At 47.6% G+C, this 21,124-nt stretch overlaps 1 protein-coding gene across 2 annotated transcripts; it reads left to right on the top strand.

Annotated features, from left to right (window-relative positions):
* The first annotated feature begins 289 nt into the window (after nucleotides 1-289).
* cand1 (cullin-associated and neddylation-dissociated 1) lies at nucleotides 290-19,193 on the top strand. 2 transcript variants are annotated; one of them, XM_030354687.1, is made up of 27 exons: nucleotides 290-590; nucleotides 1,838-1,913; nucleotides 2,956-3,023; nucleotides 3,112-3,266; nucleotides 3,495-3,618; nucleotides 3,876-3,963; nucleotides 4,282-4,450; nucleotides 5,947-6,052; nucleotides 6,205-6,350; nucleotides 6,526-6,677; nucleotides 7,052-7,192; nucleotides 7,958-8,099; nucleotides 10,665-10,873; nucleotides 11,492-11,660; nucleotides 11,785-11,874; nucleotides 12,291-12,444; nucleotides 13,595-13,832; nucleotides 14,054-14,242; nucleotides 14,400-14,543; nucleotides 14,653-14,791; nucleotides 15,952-16,128; nucleotides 16,386-16,481; nucleotides 16,742-16,911; nucleotides 17,211-17,375; nucleotides 17,559-17,666; nucleotides 17,918-18,137; nucleotides 18,489-19,193. In XM_030354687.1, exons 1-27 carry the CDS (start codon nucleotides 523-525, stop codon nucleotides 18,533-18,535), a joined length of 3,750 nt encoding a protein of 1,249 aa, XP_030210547.1. In that variant the 5' UTR covers nucleotides 290-522; the 3' UTR covers nucleotides 18,536-19,193. The 2 variants fall into 2 exon arrangements, with proteins under 2 accessions (XP_030210547.1, XP_030210548.1); XM_030354688.1 differs by having other exon boundaries at nucleotides 17,918-19,193.
* The last annotated feature ends 1,931 nt before the right edge of the window (nucleotides 19,194-21,124 follow it).

The following is a 21,124-nucleotide window of genomic DNA, read 5'->3' as shown; positions in this document are numbered from 1 at the left end:
TGGCCAGGGGTCTAATGAACATTATGATCATTCAACCCAGTAGGGTCTAACGAACATTATGATCATTCAACCAGCGGCCTGGGGTCTTATGCTCTCAACATTATGATCATTCAACCCAGTTGGCTGGGGTCTAATAATCTCAACATTATGATAATTCAAAACTAGTGGCCTGGGGTCTCATGCTACCTTATGATCATTCAACACATCACCTGTAGTCTAACGGAGTCGGTCTGACATTCATTTAAAAAATGATTCTTAATTTCTGCAACAGAACGAGGTGAACTTTGACCCCCGTTGCCCCGCCCCTCTGCAGACCTCATTCAAACCAACACACCCAGACTGCGGGATGCGAACCCACAACGCAACTCGTCCCGACTATCACCAGTGAACCCGGACTGAACCCGGACTGAACCCGACGGATCGGTGATAGAAGCTCCTCTCGTGAAGAGCACTCGACCCGCGGCTCACGCGCACACTCACTCTGATTAGCACCCGGCTAACGGCTAACGGCTAGCGGCTAGCATGGCGAGCGCCTCGTACCACATCTCCAACCTCCTGGAGAAGATGACGTCCAGTGACAAGGACTTCAGGTACTAAAGGCCACGGGACCCGGCTCCGGGACACTGGCAAGGACGGTCCGAGCGGACCACTGACACCCCGGGGTCGGTTAGCAGCCCGCTAGCAGCAGGCCTCGCTGTGTGTAGGCTAACAGGGAGCTAACAGGGAGCCAACAGGGAGCTAACCACCTGTTAACGGCAGTGAGCCAACATGATAACAAACCCGAGAAGCGTGTGTCTGTCTCTGTCTGTTTGTCAGTCTGTCAGCTAAAGGCGATAGACGGACTGCAGGGGATAGGAGACTGTTGTGACGGCTAGTGTTGACTAGCATTTAACCCGTCATGCTGCAAGCTAATGTTGACAACATGTAGCCGTTAGCTTAGCAGTGACATCATGAGCTTTCTATAGAGTATAGTATGATATCGCATATTGTATATAGTATATATAGTATCAGTACAGCCCTGAGGCTCTCACAAGTTACATCAATCCCCACACCCATCTGGATTGGTGGTTAGTGTTTTGACTCCCATCCCAAAGGTGCTGGGTTCGATCCTCAATGTCCATCGCAGAGCAAGACGTCCAAACCCCCACCTGCTCATTAATGATTGGTCTCTGTACTGTCTAGCTAGTCCCTACCTGCTCCTTAAGAACCTGTCTCTGTACTGTCTAACCCCTACCTGCTCCTTATTGACCTGTCTCTGGTTTCTTTAACCCCTTCCTGCTCCTTAAGGACCTGTCTCTGTACTGTCTAGCCCTACCTGCTCCTTAAGGACCGATCTCTGTACTGTTTAACCCCTACCAGCTCCTTATTGATCCGTCTTTGTTTTCTCTAACCCCTAGCTGCTCCTTAATGACCTGTCTCCGTACTGTCTAACCCCTACCTGCTCCTTAAAGACCTGTCTGTACCCGTCTGTCTCCCTAGGATCATGGCCACTAACAACCTGTCTGTCTGTCTGTCCGTCTAGGTTCATGGCCACTAACGACCTGTCTGGCTGTCCGTCCCTCTAGGTTCATGGCCACTCACAACCTGTCTGTCTATCTCTCTAGGTTCATGGACACTAACAACCTGTCTGTCTACCTGTCTGTCTCCTGGTTCATGGCCACTAATGCCCTGTCAGTCTATCTGTCTGTCTGTCTAGGTTCGTGGCCACTAACAACCTGTCTGTCTCTCTGTCTGTCTCTCTAGGTTCATGGCCACTAACAACCTCTCTGTCTCTCTGTCTGTCTCTCTAGGTTCATGGCCACTAACAACCTGTCTGTCTCTCCGTCTGTCTCTCTAGGTTCATGGCCACTAACGACCTGATGACGGAGCTTCAGAAGGATTCCATAAAGCTGGACGATGACAGTGAGAGGAAGGTGTGTTGATGTTGTTATTGTTGTATTAAAAGGATGTGTTGTTGTTGTTGTTTTAATAACGGGGTGTGTTGATGATCTGTTATTATTGTAATAGCAGGGGTTTCTTCCCTTGATAATACTTTGGGGCCTGCCAGGATTATAACTGTCCGTCAAAACGAAATCCCTACCGTCATAGAGAGAATTGATTGACAAAACGTCACATACCCTCATCTCCAAATCGATCAATGTTTGGCTGCAGTGTGGCATTTGCCAAGCAGGTGGCTCTGCAGACCTACAGGTAGAGGAGGTCCTGTGGTCAGGAGGTCTTCAGCTGGCCAGCAGCCTTCTTATTAAAAGGACCAGCACAGAGAAAACAAGAGAACCTGAAGAACATATTTTGTATACCCACTGTATTTACAGAGGACGTCCTCTAGATTTTCTAATTAAAAAAAGACTCAAGCAAGTTGAAATCATTAAACTAAACATACAAGGCTGTGGGTCCCATGACATTACTCTATGGGGAGGTTGCCTGGGCACGGACGCACGTTTCATTATTTCTTGAATACATGTAGAAGACGAAACGGCAGATTATCAGTGGGTATTAGCTGAGATCCAAATCCCTCATTTGAGTTTCGAGTGAATTTTAACCAAAAAGTTTAAATTAGTTTAAATGATGATGAGAACGCTTCGAAGACCTTTTGATGTGTCAGCACTAACGGCTGTTGGAGATAAATCCAGATGTTATTGGTCATGTTATAAGTCATAATACAGATGATATAAGTCATCATGTAGTAAACTCTGGACCAACATGGTCCATGTCAACTGGATCAAGCCTCATACATCTTTCTGTTGATTAAATGGTCCTTAGTTTTTCCAGGATATTCCTAGATGTTATGTGACTGATTAGTGGACTAATTGGTTAATTGATTGGTTAAATGATCGGTTCATTGGATGATGTACTGATTCGTTAATTGATTGGTTGGTTGATTGACTGGATTCATTGATTGGATGACTGATTGGTTGACTGATGTCTTCATTGAGTGGTTGACTCCCTGGTTCTCAGGTGGTGAAGATGATTCTCAAGCTGTTGGAGGATAAAAATGGAGAAGTTCAAAACCTCGCAGTCAAATGGTAAGAGATACACACACGGCCCCGAAGTGAAGCGTGGATTGGATAGTGTTGGAGAAGTGGAGGTGTGACTGGTGTGTTGGGCCTGCAGCCTCGGGCCTCTGGTCAGCAAGGTGAAGGAGTACCAGGTGGAGACTATCGTGGACACACTCTGCACCAACATGCTGTCGGACAAGGAGCAGCTCCGAGACATATCCTCCATCGGCCTCAAGACCGTCATAGGAGAGCTGCCCCCTGCCTCTAGTGGTAAGAACACTGCTGCCTCTAGTGGTGACAACACTGCTGCCTCTAGTGGTGACAACACTACTGCCGTTAGCCTCTATTTCAGGGACGGCAATAAAATGGCATAGATTACTATGTTTACGATCATATAAGACAAATACCCATGTTTTTAAATCCAATATGTGTTTTTTTGGTTTCAATGACTCTTTAACGTGTGTGTGTGTGTGTGTGTGTGTGTGTGTGTGTGTGCAGGCTCTGCGCTAGCTGCCAGCGTGTGTAAGAAGATCACTGGGAGGCTAACCAGCGCGATCGCCAAGCAGGAGGACGTCTCGGTACAACTGGAGGCTCTGGACATCATGGCCGACATGCTCTGCAGGTACCCGTCTCACCTAACTACAGGTGTCTCACTGCCGTCTCGGCCCGTGAACCCTCTGACTGAACCCGATGGTCAGAGGAGCAGACGTTCATATACTGGAGGCCCTGGCTCTACCTGTTGGATACCTGTAGAGGAACCAGCCCACATACGCAGTTCGACAGGAGGCCTCTAGGTGGTGTGGTCTACAGGTGGTCTACAGGAGGTCTCTAGGTGGTCCACAGGAGGTTCCAGGTGTGACTGTGGTCTTTTTCTTCCAGACAGGGCGGTCTCCTGGTGAACTTCCATCCCTCCATCCTCAGCTGTCTTCTGCCTCAGCTCACCTCACCCAGACTGGCCGTCCGCAAGGTAGGACCGGTCACCTGACCTGTCAACTGACCTTTGTGCGTATTACAAAGGAGAGCTAGCCGAGTGTGTGTTTCTGTAATGTGTGTGTGTTCTTATAACGTGTGTGGTCTATAACTTGTTTGTGTGTGTTTTCGTGTGTGTTTCCATAAAGTGTGTGTGTTTCTACAACGTGTATGTGATCTATAACGTGTGTGTGTGTGTGGATGTGGGTGTGTGTGTCTATAAAGTCTGTGTGTTTCTGTAATGTGTTTGTGTTTTCTATAACGTGTGTGTGTGTTGTGTCCTATAACTTGTGTGTGTGTGTGTTTACGTTCCCAGCGGACCATCATGGCGCTGGGCCACCTGGTGATGTCCTGTTGTAACCTGGTGTTCATCGACCTGATTGAACACCTGCTGGCGGAGCTGGGGAGGAACGACAACATGTCCACCACCAGGACCTACATCCAGTGCACTGCTGCCATCAGCCGGCAGGCCGGCCACCGCATAGGTACAGCCTCCACCTGCCCGGACACACCAGCACTTTATACTAGGGGTGTGCGGTATCAACGGAATAGAAAGTACATCGGAGGGAATTTGCGCTACGGTATGAATTTTGACGTTACCGCGAGACCGGTGGGACCGGTAGACAGTGTTGTGTGTAACGCATTACAAAGTAGGTAACGCGTTATTACAGAAACGTAATTACTTTTTCATGTAAAAATTAAAGCGAAGCACAGCTACTGAAAATATGGTAACGAAGCGTTTTCTATTCGGTGCAACGTTGCTTTCCCAGGGACAGATTTTACAGCGATACTGCCTTCTCAGACAGTATGCTATTGCGCAAGCACGCAGGCGCGCAGCAAGCGTGCCTGCTTGCGCAATAGTCCCTTCACGAGCTCTCATTCCACACCGTGCGAGACAGACGCTGGTAGCGTGAAGCTGTCTTTGCATCTCAGACATCGCTTCTGCAGGCATTTTCAAAAGCCAGTCCTTGCGACAAAGGAAGCCAGTGGTGGAACGTGATAACAAACGCATAACTGTTTACCTGTGTAAGGACATGGTTCCCTTTCAAAATGTCGATAGAAAGGGCTTTAAAGAGATGGTCAAAACACTCTATCAAAGGTACACGTTACCTGCCCGCACACACTTCAGCCATATTGAGATGCCAAAACTATACGGCAAGGTCCGCGAGCAAGTGGAGAAAGAAATCCATACTACCGGTATTAAACATTTGTGTTTTTCTGAGATGGAAGTAACTTGAGAAAAGATTTTTGCATTTTTTTATGCAGTTTTGCTGCCTTACCAGTATTTTACCACTTCAAAAGCATTTATATCGATATTAGAAGATACAATTAACATACGTGATATAATACCGTTACCGTCTATGCCTCAAATCATACCGTGAAATACATTTTAGTCCATACCCTACAGCCCTACTTTATACTACAACTGTATGTATACACCATTAAACTACACCTGTATGTATACACCTTTAAACTACACCTGTATGTATACACCTTTAAACTACACCTGTATGTATACACCTTTAAACTACACCTGTATGTATACACCTTTAAACTACACCTGTATGTATACACCTTTAAACTACACCTCTATGTATACACCTTTAAACTACACCTCTATGTATACACCTTTAAACTACACCTCTATGTATACACCTTTAAACTACACCTCTATGTATACACCTTTAAACTACACCTCTATGTATACACCTTTGAACTACACCTCTATGTATACACCTTTGAACTAAACCTGTATACACCTTTATACTACACCTGTATACACCTTTATACTACACCTGTATACACCTTTATACTACACCTGTCTGTACACACATTTATACTACACCTGTCTGTACACACCTTTATACTACACCTGTCTGTACACACCTTTATACTACACCTGTCTGTACACACCTTTATACTACACCTGTCTGTACACACCTTTATAGTACACCTTTATGTGTATAATTCCTGTCTCCAGGTGAGTACCTGGAGAAGATCATCCCTCTGGTGGTGAAGTTCTGCAACGTGGACGACGACGAGCTTCGAGAGTACTGCATCCAGGCCTTCGAGTCGTTCATCAGGAGGTACCCTTTAAACACCTCCTGTGGGGTGGAGGCGGTGGGGAGGTGGGGGAAGGTGGCAGTTTGGTGGCCAGCCACCATGTTGTCTGCGGCACGCCGCTGGGTTCAGAGGTCAGAGGCGAGGTGCTCAGACTCTCCATGTGGTGTTCCGCTAGGTGTCCTAAGGAGGTGTACCCCCATGTTTCCACGGTGATATCCCTGTGTCTGCGCTATCTGACCTACGACCCCAACTATAACTATGACGATGAGGATGAGGACGACAACGCCATGGACGCAGAGCAGAACGATGAAGATTATCAAGGTTAGAGCCAGTCAATACAGTACAGTGATGACGTCATGGTTATTTGTTTGTAAACAGGAAGCGATGATGAGTACAGCGATGACGTCATGGGTGTGTGTGTGTGTGTGTGTGTGTGTAAACAGGTAGTGATGATGTGTACTGTGTGATGACATCATGGTTGTGTGTTTGTAAACAGGAAGTGATGATGAGTACAGCGACGACGACGACATGAGCTGGAAGGTGCGGCGGGCGTCTGCCAAGTGTCTGGACGCCGTGGTGGCGAGCCGCCACGAGATGCTGCCTGAGTTCTACCGCTCGGTGTCGCCCGCACTGGTGGCCCGCTTCAAGGTTAGAGACTAAGACTATTAGTTGAGTAGAGCAGACCAGACTAATGGATAAGTAGAGCAGACCAGACTAATGGATGAGTAGAGCAGACCAGACTAATGGATGAGTAGAGCAGACCAGACTAATGGATGAGTAGAGCAGACCAGACTAATGGATGAGTAGAGCAGACCAGACTAATGGATGAGTAGAGCAGACCAGACTAATGGATGAGCAGAGCAGACCTGATTAATGGATGACTAGAGCAGACCTGACTAATGGATGAGCAGAGCAGACCAGACTAATGGATGAGCAGAGCAGACCAGACTAATGGATGAGTTGAACAGACCAGACTAATGGATGTGGAGAGCAGACCTGACTAATGGATGATGTGTTTTCAGGAGAGGGAGGAGAACGTGAAGGCAGATGTGTTCCATGCCTTCCTGTCCCTGCTGAAACAAACGCGGCCGGCCCAGGCCTGGCTAAACGATCCTGATGCCATGGAGCAGGGAGAGACCCCCCTGACCATGCTTCAGAACCAGGTGATGCATCCTTTGATCATACACGTATGTACACCATGTACTAGCAGCCAGACCAATCGAGACCCTGCCTTAGCTGATTCTCTGAAGCTACGCAGGTGTGGGCTTGGTTAGTACTGGATGGGAGAGAACACTGAGTTGCTGCTGGAAGTGGTGTCGATTGGTGGCCAGTAGGTGGCACTCTTCCCTCAGGCCAAAACATCAATCCCGATGACCCAGTGCAGTGACGGGGATACTGTGCTGTGGAAGGTGCCGTCCTTCGGAGGAGACGTAAAACCGAGGTCCTGACTCACTGAGGTCATAAAAGATCCCAGGGCACTTATCGCAAAGTAGGGGAGTCCCCGGTGTCCTGGCTAAAACTGCCCAACCAGGCTCATTCAATCTGGCCCCCTAATCATCCCCCTGTATAATTGGCTGATTCATTAATCCCTCGCTCTCCACCTCAAGCTGGTGTGTTGTGAGCGTTTTCGCGCCGACTGGCTGTCGTGCATCACCCAAGTGGGTGCTACACACTGTTTGTGGTTAGTGAGGTCCTCCCCTTCACTGTAAGCACTTTGAGTTTCCAGAAAAAAGCGCTATATAAATGTAATGAGCTATTATTATTATTATTATTATTATTATTACTACTACTACTATGCATAGCTAATGATACACGTATCTACATCTATAGATGTACTATCAGTACTAGCTCTATACTTAGCTCCAGGACTACAAACATGTCTGTGTGTGTGTGTGTGTGTGTGTGTTTGATATATCTGTTGTGTGCAGGTCCCTATGATAGTGAAAGCACTCCACCGCCAGCTGAAGGAGAAGAGTGTGAAGACCAGACAGTGTTGTTTCAACATGCTGACGGAGCTGGTGACTGTGCTGCCTGGAGCCCTGACCACACATATACCGGTCCTCATACCAGGTAATACACACCACCTGTCCTCATACCAGGTAATACACACCACCTGTCCTCATACCAGGTAATACACACCACCTGTCCTCATACCAGGTAATACACACCACCTGTCCTCATACCAGATAATACACACCACCTGTCCTCATACCAGGTAATACACACCACCTGTCCTCATACCAGGTCATATAAACCTGGTATAAAGGAGTGTGTGTGTGTGTGTGTGTGTGTGTGTGTGTGTGTGTGTGTGTGTGTGTGTGTGTGTGTGTGTGTGTGTGTGTGTGTGTGTGTGTGTGTGTGTGTGTGTGTGTGTAGCAGGGATGGAAATTAACACACGCCATTTGCGGGTGGATTTGTATGGTGGCGGTTGAATCGTGTCACTTCACCCGCCACTGTGTCGGGTAATACTTTCCAGTCAGGTCCGATCAAATTTGTATATTCAATACATTCGTCATACGGCGCTGCACAGTTCCACAACCTTTACTGTCAACATCCGGCCCCCTTCTTCTTCTACGCCTCTCTTGCTGTACTGCGACTGTCAACATCCGGGATAATATACCGGTAACTAACAGCTCTCAAGTCTCACGCATTCGGTGTGAGACACACGCAATTCGGAAGAAGACGATGGGTGCGTCGCATAAACGTCGTCATCGTCTTGCCGTCCCTCCCCGTTCTGTGATTGGTTCCCCATCTCAGGTGAAAATCGGATCCATGGAATCCAGGCTGCCTCGCTGCGCGAAATGAAATCGCGCACAAGGCAGCATGGCTATAGCCAGGCTATTTCGGAGGCGGGACACGTTCAGAATTCCATTCATAAATTAACAGACGTGACTGTGACGTGAATTGTCTGGCTGGCTGAAATTTGAGAGGGGTTCTGGAAGTGTCCATGGTAAGATTTGTGTAACCAACGAGAGAGAGGTATGATCAGTTAAGCATTACGAAGAAGAAGTGTATGGAAGTAAATCTGTGCCATCGGATTTTGAAAATAAAAAGCCATTGAATTCTAAGCACTGAATGTTTATGCATTGAAATAACGTATCTGGATTTGAATTTCAACGTAATCAACGTCCCCACTTGAAGCTTTTGACGTTGAATCTTTGAATTGTTAACATTGAAAAATAAAGCTGACTAGGAGTTCAAATCCAAATACGTTATTTCCATGCATAAATATTCAGTGCTTGGAGTTCAATGGCTTTTTATTTCAAAATCCGATGGCACAGATTTACTCCCATAGAAGTGACTCAAACATTTTGTGGTTAAGAGGGCGTATCGGTTTCCTTCATAGGTTTCTGCAGGAAAAAATCTGTGGGGGTGGGAGAATCTAGAGCGGTATGGAAGCGTGCAATAATTTGCAGTGTCAGAATTCTGAGAATTTAGTCAGCATTTCAGAATTCTCTGACAATGCAAATTAAAGTGCTACTACTAGCGAACTACTTTCAGCGTGACTGGAGAGAACTTCCTTAAACGAACCTTTAATGCTAGATTTGCATGAACGCTATTGCGTGAATTAGTTTGGTTCTCTTTCATGGAAGCCGGAAGTTTGACATTCCTGGGGCTTGCCCCATGAATTCAACCCATGCACAAGCTCACACGCCACACTTCGTATAGCGGCCCAATTTGGGCCGCTATTTAACAGTGTTACAGGTAGGAATCAAATGTATTTCCCATACGTAGGGTAGGCCTAACCATACGTCCTCTTTTGTCCGGACATGCCCTCTTTTTGAGACAATGTTTTGCGGAATTTCAAAATCGTCCGGGATTTTATTAAACCCTCATACATGTTCACATTCAATTTGCGTTGCGTTTCTCTGGGTCGTTCATAAACTAGTTAGGCTACGCCCTCCCCTACTCAGTTCTGTTCGCTTTGCATTGGTGGAAGTGAGTAGGGGGAGTGGTTAAGTAGAGCCTTCAGATTGGACGGTTTGACTTACTCAGGTACCGTCGTGTTTTGTATTTATTCTTTTACCATTATTGTTTTATAGGGACAAACATTAACAAATTTCTCCTACAGGTGATTGATAAAGTTCTATCTAGACTATTGAACAGAAAGAAAGGGTTTTTTCTGAATATTAGTGTTAAGGGCCAATAATGCTTACTATCAAACGTTAGATACCATGTCTGTGGACAAATTTGTATTTAGTCGCATGTAAATATAAAAAAACAAATTGACTTATGATGGTGTAGCCATGAATGTTGTTTTATTGTTATTAGGTCAATTTGTTTTTTATTGAAAATACTTTGTATAGATGAATTATCCCCAAAGTTCGTAACACCTTTGAAATAAACATAACATGGCAGATACCTGTGTATTGTTTATCGGGAAGAGTGTAACGTTTTCAACTCAGTTCCTTGGTAGAACCTACTTGGAGTAAAAATCACTTCTGATGGAAAAAAAGATGTGTATGAAAAACACTTTTCTTATCTATTGTTACTATTATATTGTTCAAAATGTACGCATTTATTAAAAAATGATATAGCGTATAAAAAGTGGCTGGTAAAAAAGATGAGAATTTTAAATCTACCTGCCACAGTGGCTGGTGGGCAAAAAAGTTAATTTCCATCCCTGGTGTGCAGGCATCATCTTCTCTCTGAACGATAAGTCGAGCAGCTCCAACCTGAAGATCGACGCTCTGGCCTGTCTCTACGTGGTGCTCTGTAACCACCCAGCCACCGCCTTCCACCCCCACGTCTCAGCCCTGGTGCCGCCCCTGGTGGCCTGCGTGGGAGACCCCTTCTACAAGATCACCTCAGAGGCCCTGCTGGTCACGCAGCAGTTGGTCAAGGTAAGACCTGAGCGAGGTCTACGGACACTGAGAGGTCTACGGACACTGAGAGGTCTACGGACACTGAGAGGTCTACGGACACTGAGAGGTCTACGGACACTGAGAGGTCTACGGACACTGAGAGGTCTACAGACACTGAGAGGTCTACATACACCTAGAGGTCTACAGACACTGAGAGGTCTACAGACACCGAGAGGTCTACAGATGTCTGAAAGGTCTAGAGACGTCTGAGAGGTCTAGAGACGTCTGAGAGGTCTACAGAGGGAGCGGAGGAAAGGAAACATTCCGAAACCATCCAGCCTTCAACCCTTCCCTCCCCCCTCCACCATTAAAAGGTGTTGGGCCTGCCATTGAAAATCAACATGGATCCCAAACCAAACAAGGAGAGAAGCACTGATTGTTCAGAAGCCAACAGAGGGTCTCACAGCACATTGCACTCCTTCAGGCTGACAGGGGTGGCTTTGCCACTTTTAACAAATAGTTCTCAAATAATGAACCTCAAACCTTTCCTACACACACTTAACCATCACACTTACCCTTTTCTATGGACTAGATCCAAACCTTGAACTTGTTCACTGTTCTGTCCTCTTCTCATATCGCTGTGTTTTATTCTGCTAGGTCATCAGACCTCTGGACGGCGCATTGGGGAGCTCGGATAGTTTTGACCCCTCCCCCTACATCGATGATGTTTTTAATTGTACAATCAAACGCCTCAAAGCTGCGGACATCGACCAGGAAGTTAAAGAACGTGCCATTTCCTGTATGGGACAGATCATCTGTAATTTAGGTAACCAGAAAGAATCAGTCGACATGTGTTCGTAACTTTCTGCTGCAGCTTGTAGCTGCGAGCTAGTTTCTAGATGCTAGTCAGCTCGGTAGCTTCCTGTCTTAAGTCTGTCTCTGTTGCCTAGGCGACCATCTGCCCAATGAGCTGCCTGGAACCCTGCTCATCTTCCTGGAGCGTCTGAAGAACGAGATCACCCGGCTCACCACGGTGAAGGGTGAGCCTAACGCCGGTCCATGGCCACACTGGCACCAGGCCACGCCCACACCCATACTAGGCCACGCCCCCACACTGCACCAAACAAGGCCACAACAACGCCAGGCCACTCCCACACACCACGCCTAAACCAGGCCCCGTACACACACACACACCAGGCCACGCCCACACACCTGGCCACTCCCACACACCACGCCCAAACCAGGCCATGTACACACACACACGCATCAGGCCACGCCCAAACAACAGATTCACACCAGGCCACGCCCACACACCAGGCTTCGCCCACTCCCCACATTCACACCAGGCCACGTCCCCACACCAGGCCGGGCCCACACTCACACCTGGCCGCGCCCCCATGGAACCCATACCTGGTCATACCTGTGTTCATTAGATGTATGCGTGTGTGCCCTCCAGCCCTGACGCTGATCGCGGGCTCCAGGCTGAGCATCGACCTGCGGCCTGTGTTGCCCGACGCCGTCCCCATCCTCGCCTCCTTCCTCCGCAAGAACCAGAGGGCGCTGAAGCTCTGCACCCTGGCGGCCCTCGACATCCTGCTGAGGAACTACAGGTACCTGTCTGTCTGCTACCGTGACTACAGGTACCACCTGTCTGTCTGCTACCGCAGATAAATTAATAATCAAAAATGTTGCATTTGTTCACCTGCTGCAACATTTTGTTCGCCAGAGAGAGATCATTTTAGTAATATTGAAATTATTTAATTTTTCTTCAGTGTATGGGCCAATCTGATTTGTCTTGACACGATTGCGATTCAGCCTACGCATAGCATGCACGCAAACTCACAGCCAGACACAAGAACTCCTTCTAATTCAGGAGCAGCTTTTTCTTTGATGACATAGAAAAGAAAGATTAGAAAGAAAAGAAAACTGAAACCTATTTTTTTATATACTTCCATATTATGTTGTATTGCAAGCTGCATTGATTATTGCATTGTTCATAGAAAGTCTTATTTGTGACAAAAGCTTTTTCTCTAATAAAATATTAGATAAGTTAATTCATCCTTTGATGTCTTTAATGATCATCACAAAAGTAGGAAGTGATAAGCAAACTCTGAGTAGCAAACTCAGATGTATATATAGATGTTTGGAAAATCAAGCATGGAGATGTACATAAAAAAAATTTTTGCATCGATAATCGTTTTAGAATCGAATCGCTGACCTCATAATCGGAATCGAATCGTTAGGTGCCGAGAGATTCCCACCCCTAGTAACTACAGGTACCACCTGTCTGTCTGCTGACCACACCTTAACTAGAGGTACTACCTGTCTGTCTGCTGGTCACACCTTAACTAGAGGTACTACCTGGTGTGAACCAGGTGTAACAGGTGTAGGTGTGGACCAGGTGTGAACCAGGTGTAACAGGTGTAGGTGTGGACCAGGTGTGAACCAGGTGTGAACCAGGTGTCACAGGTGTAGGTGTGGACCAGGTGTCACAGGTGTAGGTGTGGACCAGGTGTGGACCAAGTGTGAACCAGGTGTAACAGGTGTAGGTGTGGACCAGGTGTGAACCAGGTGTAACGGGTGTAGGTGTGGACCAGGTGTGAACCAGGTGTAACAGGTGTAGGTGTGGACCAGGTGTGAACCAGGTGTAACAGGTGTAGGTGTGGACCAGGTGTGGACCAGGTGTGAACCAGGTGTAACAGGTGTAGGTGTGGACCAGGTGTGAACCAGGTGTAACAGGCGCTTTGTGTCCTCCCCCAGCTCTGCGGTGACCCCGGCCATGGTGGACGCGGTGCTGGCCGAGCTCCCGCCTCTGATCTCGGAGAGCGACATGCACGTGAGCCAGATGGCGCTGAGCTTCCTGTCCACGCTGGCCCACACCCACCCCTCGGCGCTGGGCCAGCTCAGCGGCGGGGCCATCCTCAGCCAGCTCATCGTCCTGGTCCGCTCGCCACTGCTGCAGGGGGGGGCTCTGGCCGCCATGCTGGACTTCTACAAGGTCTGTCCGTCTCTCGCGCTGTCCCTCGCTCCGTCTGTCTCTGTCTGCGTTCTGTCAGTCTCTGTGTGTCCCTCAGTCTGCGTTCTGTCAGTCTCTGTGTGTCTCTCTGTCTGTATTCTGTCTTGTCAGTCTCTGCGTGTCCCTCAGTCTGTCTCAATGTAAAGCCGCTCAAGCCTCTGATTGCATTGTGCTAAACCTGTGCTCACTCTGTGTGCCCCCAGGCCCTGGTCACCACGGAGACGGCGGGGCTGGGCTACATGGACGTGCTGCGGATGCTGACAGGGCCCGTCTACGCCCAGAGCTCCGCCCTCGGCCACAAGCAGGCCTACTGCTCCATCGCCAAGTGTGTGGCGGCGCTGACCACGGCCTGCCCCCGCGAGGGCCCCGCCGTGGTGGGCCAGTTCATACAGGTACCTGACTGTCTGTCCCCCATCTGTCTGTCTGACCGTCTGTCTGACCAACTGCTGAGGTGGACGGGGGCTGTGTTCTGAGTGGTCGTCTAGCTGTGCTCCGATTGGTCGTCTCGCCGTGTTCTGATCGCTCCTCTGTGTTGTGATCGGGCGACAGGATGTGAAGAACAGCCGCTCCACCGACTCCATCCGGCTGCTCGCTCTGCTCTCATTGGGCGAGGTGGGGCACCATGTGGACCTGAGCAGCCAACCAGAGCTCAAGACGGTCATCCTCGACGCCTTCTCCTCCACCAGTGAAGAGGTAGTCGGTCTGTTTCTCCGCCCGCCCGCCCGCCTGCCTGCCTGCGTCTTCGTGAGAACTAATCTTAACATTGTCTACCCATCTGCCCGCTTACCTGTCTGTCCTCCAGGTGAAGTCTGCTGCCTCTTATGCGTTGGGGAGCATCGCTGTGGGGAATCTTCCAGAATATCTTCCCTTCGTCCTGCAGGAGATCTCCTCCCAACCCAAACGGCAATACCTGCTGCTGCACTCACTGAAGGAGATCATAGGTAACTATCTCTACTAGGGCTGCTGCAACTAACTATTGTTTTAATAATCGCTTAATCGCTCGATAATTTCTTCGATTAATCGATGAATCTGATAAAAAAAAAAGGAAACATTTGTAATTGCCACATCTTTATTCAAAAGCTGAACATGACTTCAAATTCACCGTGCAGACTGAAGTGTAAGAACAACAGGTTATTGCTCCAACGTCCCTGAGCTATTAAAAGTAATATTAAATGATAAAAAAATATTAAAACATAACTGGACTAACACAAAAAAACATACAATGTATGATATACATTTATGTATACATCTACAAAAATGAAAAGGCTCCTTTCTTTTATAAAGTGCAGAAAATGAGGCTTTCAGTTATTTAAGTCAAACCGGTAAAAAATGATTCCGGAAATGATTTTGTTAGAGGACCAATCACAGCCCTTGCCGTCTCCGTCCATCTCCAACGGATAGTTAGAAAATATTGGAACCGTACGTAGAGCTCCGTCAACAGAGAGGGCTCTCCGTGTCTACGTACTGCACTTTACGGAGGGCTTTACATCCACCTTTACTCTGCTGTTGAGCCCCCATCCTTGTCAGGGATGACTCACATGTTTGCTTTTCAGACGCTCATCACCGTGGTTCTTCCGTGCCATGTCATTTTGCGTTTGCAAAAGTTTGCAACTAACACACTTTTTAACTTTATGCATTGTAAAGTGCTCCCACACATGTTTCATGCCCAAAATACAAGCTGTGGTCGCTTGCACTGTAGCGGGCGGAAGGCTCGCTGTGGGCACACACGAAACCTGTCGGCGTCTGAAAACAGTTCCACGCATACGAGTGACTTATTAAACCCGCGATTCAACGAATTGATGACTAACTTCGTTGCCCACGCTTTTAGTAATCGAGATCATGGGTTACTATCTCTACCTTTTAGAGACACTAGGTCCACTATCTCCATGATAGAGATACCAGGTCCACTATCACCATGATAGAGACACTAGGTCCACTATCTCCATGTTAGAGATACCAGGTCCACTATCACCATGATAGAGACACTAGGTCCACTATCTCCATGATAGAGATACCAGGTCCACTATCACCATGATGGAGACACATGAGGTCCACTATCTCTAGGTCTACTACCTCCAGCTCTAACCCCCGGTGTCCTCAGGTTCGTCCACGGTGGCGGGGCTGAAGCCCTACGTGGAGTCGGTGTGGACTCTGCTGCTGAAGCACTGCGAGTGCCAGGAGGAGGGAACCCGCAACGTGGTGGCAGAGTGCCTCGGCAAGCTGACCCTCATCGACCCCGAGACCCTGCTGCCAAGGCTCAAGGGATACCTGCTGTCAGGTACGGTCAATCAGACAGTACTGTCAGTCACCTGTGATATCAAACGTACTGTTAATCACACAATTCTGTCAAACACATTGGACTGTCAAACACACAGTACTGTCAAACACAATACTGGCAATCACCTGTAGTGGCAATCACACATACTGTCAATTGCACCTGTACTGTCAAACACACCTGTTTTGTCAAACACACTGTACTATCAAACAAACCTGTACTGTCAATCACCTGTACTGTCAATCACCTGTGTGTTCCAGGCTCCTCCTATGCCAGAAGCTCTGTAGTAACAGCGGTTAAGTTCACCATCTCTGACCAGCCACAGCCGATAGATCCCCTGCTGAAGAACTCTATAGGTAACACACACACACACACACACACACACACACACACACACACACACACACACACACACACACACACACACACACACACACACACACACACACACACACACACACACAGCTTAAGAACTCTATAGGTAACACACACTCTGCTTAAGAACTCTATAGGTAACACACACTCTGCTTAAGAACTCTATAGGTAACACACACACACACTGCTTAAGAACTCAATAGGTAACACACAGCTGCTCTGATTGGCTGCCCTCCACCAGGTGACTTCCTGAAGACCCTTGAGGACCCCGACCTGAATGTGCGTCGCGTTGCCTTGGTAACCTTCAACTCTGCAGCCCATAATAAGCCCAGTCTGATCCGAGAGCTGCTGGACACCATCCTGCCCCACCTCTACAACGAGACCCGCGTCCGCAAGGAGCTCATCAGAGAGGTGAGCCAATCACAGCCTCCCGCTGCTCAGAGGACCCATCACAGCCTGCTGCTGCTCAGAGGACCAATCACAGCCTGCTGCTGCTTAGAGGACCAATCAAAGCCTCCTACTACTAAGAGGACCAAGCACAGCCTCCTGCTGATTAGAGGTCCAATTACAGCATCTAACTCCGTGTGTGTGTGTGTGTGTGTGTGTGTGTGTGTGTGTGTGTGTGTGTGTGTGTGTGTGTGTGTGTGTGTGTGTGTGTGTGTGTGTGTGTGTGTGTGTGTGTGTGTGTGTGTGTGTGTGTGTGCGCGAAGGTGGAGATGGGCCCGTTCAAACACACAGTGGACGACGGGCTGGACCTGAGGAAGGCTGCGTTCGAGTGCATGTACACACTGCTGGACAGCTGCCTGGACCGCATCGATATCTTCACCTTCCTCAACCACGTGGAGGACGGGCTGAAGGACCACTACGACATCAAGGTCCGCACACCTCTCTCTCTCCCTCTCTCTCTCTCTGTCTGTCTCTCTCTGTTTATTTACTCTCTCTCTCTGTCTCTCTGTCTCTCTCTCTGTCACTCTGGTTATTGTCTGTCTGTCTGTCTCTCTGTGTGTGTGTGTGTGTGTGTGTGTGTGTGTGTTTATTTTCCTTTTCTCTCTCTCTAGATGCTGACCTTCCTGATGCTGGCCAGACTCTCCTGCCTGTGTTCCAGCGCCGTCCTGCAGCGCCTCGACCGGCTGGTGGAGCCGCTCAGAGCCACCTGCACCACCAAGGTACCGTGACTCCCCCCTAACACAGCCCCCCTGCACCACCAAGGTACCGTGACTCCCCCCTAACACAGCCCCCTGCACCACACTATGTGTGTGCAGGGCTTTGAGACGTCGATACGTGTGTGTGCAGGGCTTTGAGACGTCGATACGTGTGTGTGCAGGGCTTTGAGACGTCGATACGTGTGTGTGCAGGGCTTTGAGACGTCGATACGCATGTGTGCAGGGCTTTGAGACGTTGATACGTGTGTGTGCAGGTTAAGGCCAACTCGGTGAAGCAGGAGTTTGAGAAGCAGGATGAGCTGAAGCGGTCGGCCATGCGGGCGGTGGTGGCGCTGCTGGGCATCCCAGAGGCGGAGAAGTCGCCCCTCATGGCCGAGTTCCAGTCCCAGATCGCCTCCAACCAGGAGCTGGCCGCCATCTTTGACTCCATACAGCGAGACTCCACCTCCGCCAACATGGAGTCCATGGACACTAGTTAAGGAGACTGCAACTCCCATCATGCACCACACACACACTGACACACACACTGACACACACACTCACACACCCACTCACACACACTCACACACTCACACCCACACACACACACACACACACATAGACACTCACAGACACTCGGACACACACAGACATAGACACCATCTGTTGTTCTTACTCTCCTTGCGCCGGTTTCCCATGATGCACTGCAGCAGGAGGAGTTCTGCATGGACAAACAGGAACAGGAAATCAAAGCGTGGAAGCTCCTCCCATTTTCTTTCAGGATGCCGGCTGATTGGCTGATGTTCCTTGTTTATTTTGGGGTTTGTTGTTTTTTTCTAATTCCAGAAGTACTGCAGGTGCCTCAACCTGATTGGCCACTGTGGAGTGACTGACAGTTGGCATGCGATCAAACTCACCAATGGTTATGGCTTGCCTGCGACCTGGCAGCCAATGGGAGAAGGGCTTGCTCAGTTCAACAGGCTGGCGTCCAATAGAAAGCTTGGATGATGGGGGGGCAAGCGAGAGCTGCTTCTAGCGGACTGGAAGAGACTGTTGGTTCACCTCCCATCACTGTCAAGACCAGAGCAAACGATAGCAAAGAACACTCCACACACAAGACCAGAGAAAGACCAGACCGTAGACAGACCGGAGACAGACCGTAGACGGACCCAAGACGGACCAGCAACAGACTAGACCACGCACGCACGCATACACACTGAGACACAGAGACGGAATGCAAAACCCCCCACACACACCTGTAGACAAGAGATGGACTAGACTGTGGACAGACCGACAGACTAGACTGTGGACAGACAGACTTAACTATGGACAGACAGACCTGACCATGTGCTCTGACTCTATGCTGTGGTTAGCAGGAGTTAACTGTGTTAGCTACGGTTAGTGGTGGTTATCTGTTGGCTACGGTTAGCTGAAGCAAGCGTCGGTTAGCCGTGTGAGCTACGGTTAGCCGTGGTTAGCCGTGTTAGCTCTGCTGTGATCAGGAGTGTTCTTGTTTATCTCAAGTCAATAAAGAGGTCCATTTCTGCCTGATTGATGTCCTCTGTGTTTCTGTTCTCATGGCTTCTGAACACTCGAATAAATCAATTCACTTCTTACTAGCTAGTAAATTCACTAGTAGTTAGCTAGTCAATTCACTACTAGTGGCTTGTCAATTCACTATCAGATAGCTAAGTCGATTCACCGCTATTGGATTCACTACTAGTGGCTAGTCGATTCCCTGCTAAATTGCTGATAGTGTTCATGCAGTATAGTTAGCTAGACTGTACATGTGTAGTTAGCTAGAGTGTACATGTGGTGTAGTTAGCTCGCCATCGGATTTCAGAGGTTTATTTCTTGCAGCTGTCAAAAGTGGAACATGTTCTGTTATTGTTTTGCTATTTTAATATTTATAATAAGTGTTCAATAATATATTTATTATTTAGCCATTAATGGCATTAAATCAGATCTTATATTATTTAATACTAATAGAATTCTATGAGGTGTTGTATAATTAATATTGTTATTTGATATTGGAAAACTGAGACCGCTCTGTTGGCTGAAAGGTTTTTTAAATCAGATCAGCTAATACTGCACTAGCTGAAACTGGTTTCTGATCTGCACTGGCTGAAACTGGTTTTAAATCCTGATGAAAGGAAACGGAAAGGTACCAGAAGTTTGAATTGCCATGAGGATGAAGAGGCCGCTCCTGTACTTAATGTTAATCACGTCTGTCTGTCTGTCTGTCTCCTCAGCCTCTGGGTGGGGGCGAGGCTTCCAGCTGTCTTCAATCGGTCTCCTTGAATTGCTTCGGGTTAAAAATGTCAGTGTCGTAATTTTTTTATAATTTAACGTAAGCTTATTGTTATAATAATAGTGTTAATATAATATTAAGACCATAATAATAGTAATAATATTATATTTATAGCATAATATCTTTGTAATAATACAGTGCTCACATAATATTAATATAATAAAATAGTAGTGGTGAAATAAATATAATAATTTAATAAAAATAATGTCAATATAATAATCATAACAATAATTCACCATAAATATAATTCTTATGCAGTGTTAATATAACTATAACCAGCCGAGGGCGGTAAAGCCCAGTGAGAGGACCGCTGGTTTATTGTGATGTTCTGCTCTAGAAGCTTTCTGGTGAACTTCTTTTGAAAGCCGGAGTGCTGTGATGCTTCCCTCACCAATGCAGAACTTCTTTCAGCCCACTCAGTATGAACATCCTGCATTGGTCGACTAGAGTTTTAAATGTTGATATTTTCCTGGGTGCCGGGATGTGAGGCCTCACTTCCTCTTCAACAGGAAGTTACATTTGGTTTCACAGAACTGCCAAACTCACCCACGCACCGAATTAAATGAGCTGTGTGTGTGTGCGCGCACGCGTGTGTTTGCGTGCACGGGTGTGTTTGCGTGCGTGTGCATGAGTGCGTCCGTGTGCATGTGTGTGTGCGAGCCTACAAATGTTTGGGGAAATGATGACTTCTAACTTTCAGATTTCCTCTGACACACTAAGACACACACACACACACAGGCGTCATGGGGATGTTTCCACGCTGACTGACAGGCGAGGGCTTCTCTCAGTCTTGGTTACTTTTGGACGGGGATTTCCCGTGGTAAGGGGGTGTGGTTTCCCGTAAATCATTCTGTTCGTCTCATACCAGAAATAATGGCCTTACTATCGCCTAGATACTAAGTTACCTTAACATAGATACTAAGTTACCTTACCTAGATACTAAGTTACATTATCTCAATACTATGTTACCTTAATTAGATACAAAGTTACCTTAACATAGATACTAAGTTACCTTAACCTAGATACTAAAGTTACCTTACCTAGCTACTAAGTTACCTTACCTATAAACTAAGTTACCTTAACCTAGATACTTAATTACCTTACCTAGATACTAAAGGTACCTTACCTAGATACTAAGTTACATTATCTAGTTCCTATGTTACCTTCCCTA

The sequence above is a fragment of the Gadus morhua genome, chromosome 4 (genome assembly GCF_902167405.1).
Source record: "Gadus morhua chromosome 4, gadMor3.0, whole genome shotgun sequence".
Classification (NCBI taxonomy): Eukaryota; Metazoa; Chordata; class Actinopteri; order Gadiformes; family Gadidae; genus Gadus; species Gadus morhua.
The sequence above is the reverse complement of the archived record's forward strand: the minus strand, read 5'-3'. Positions and strand labels throughout refer to the sequence as shown.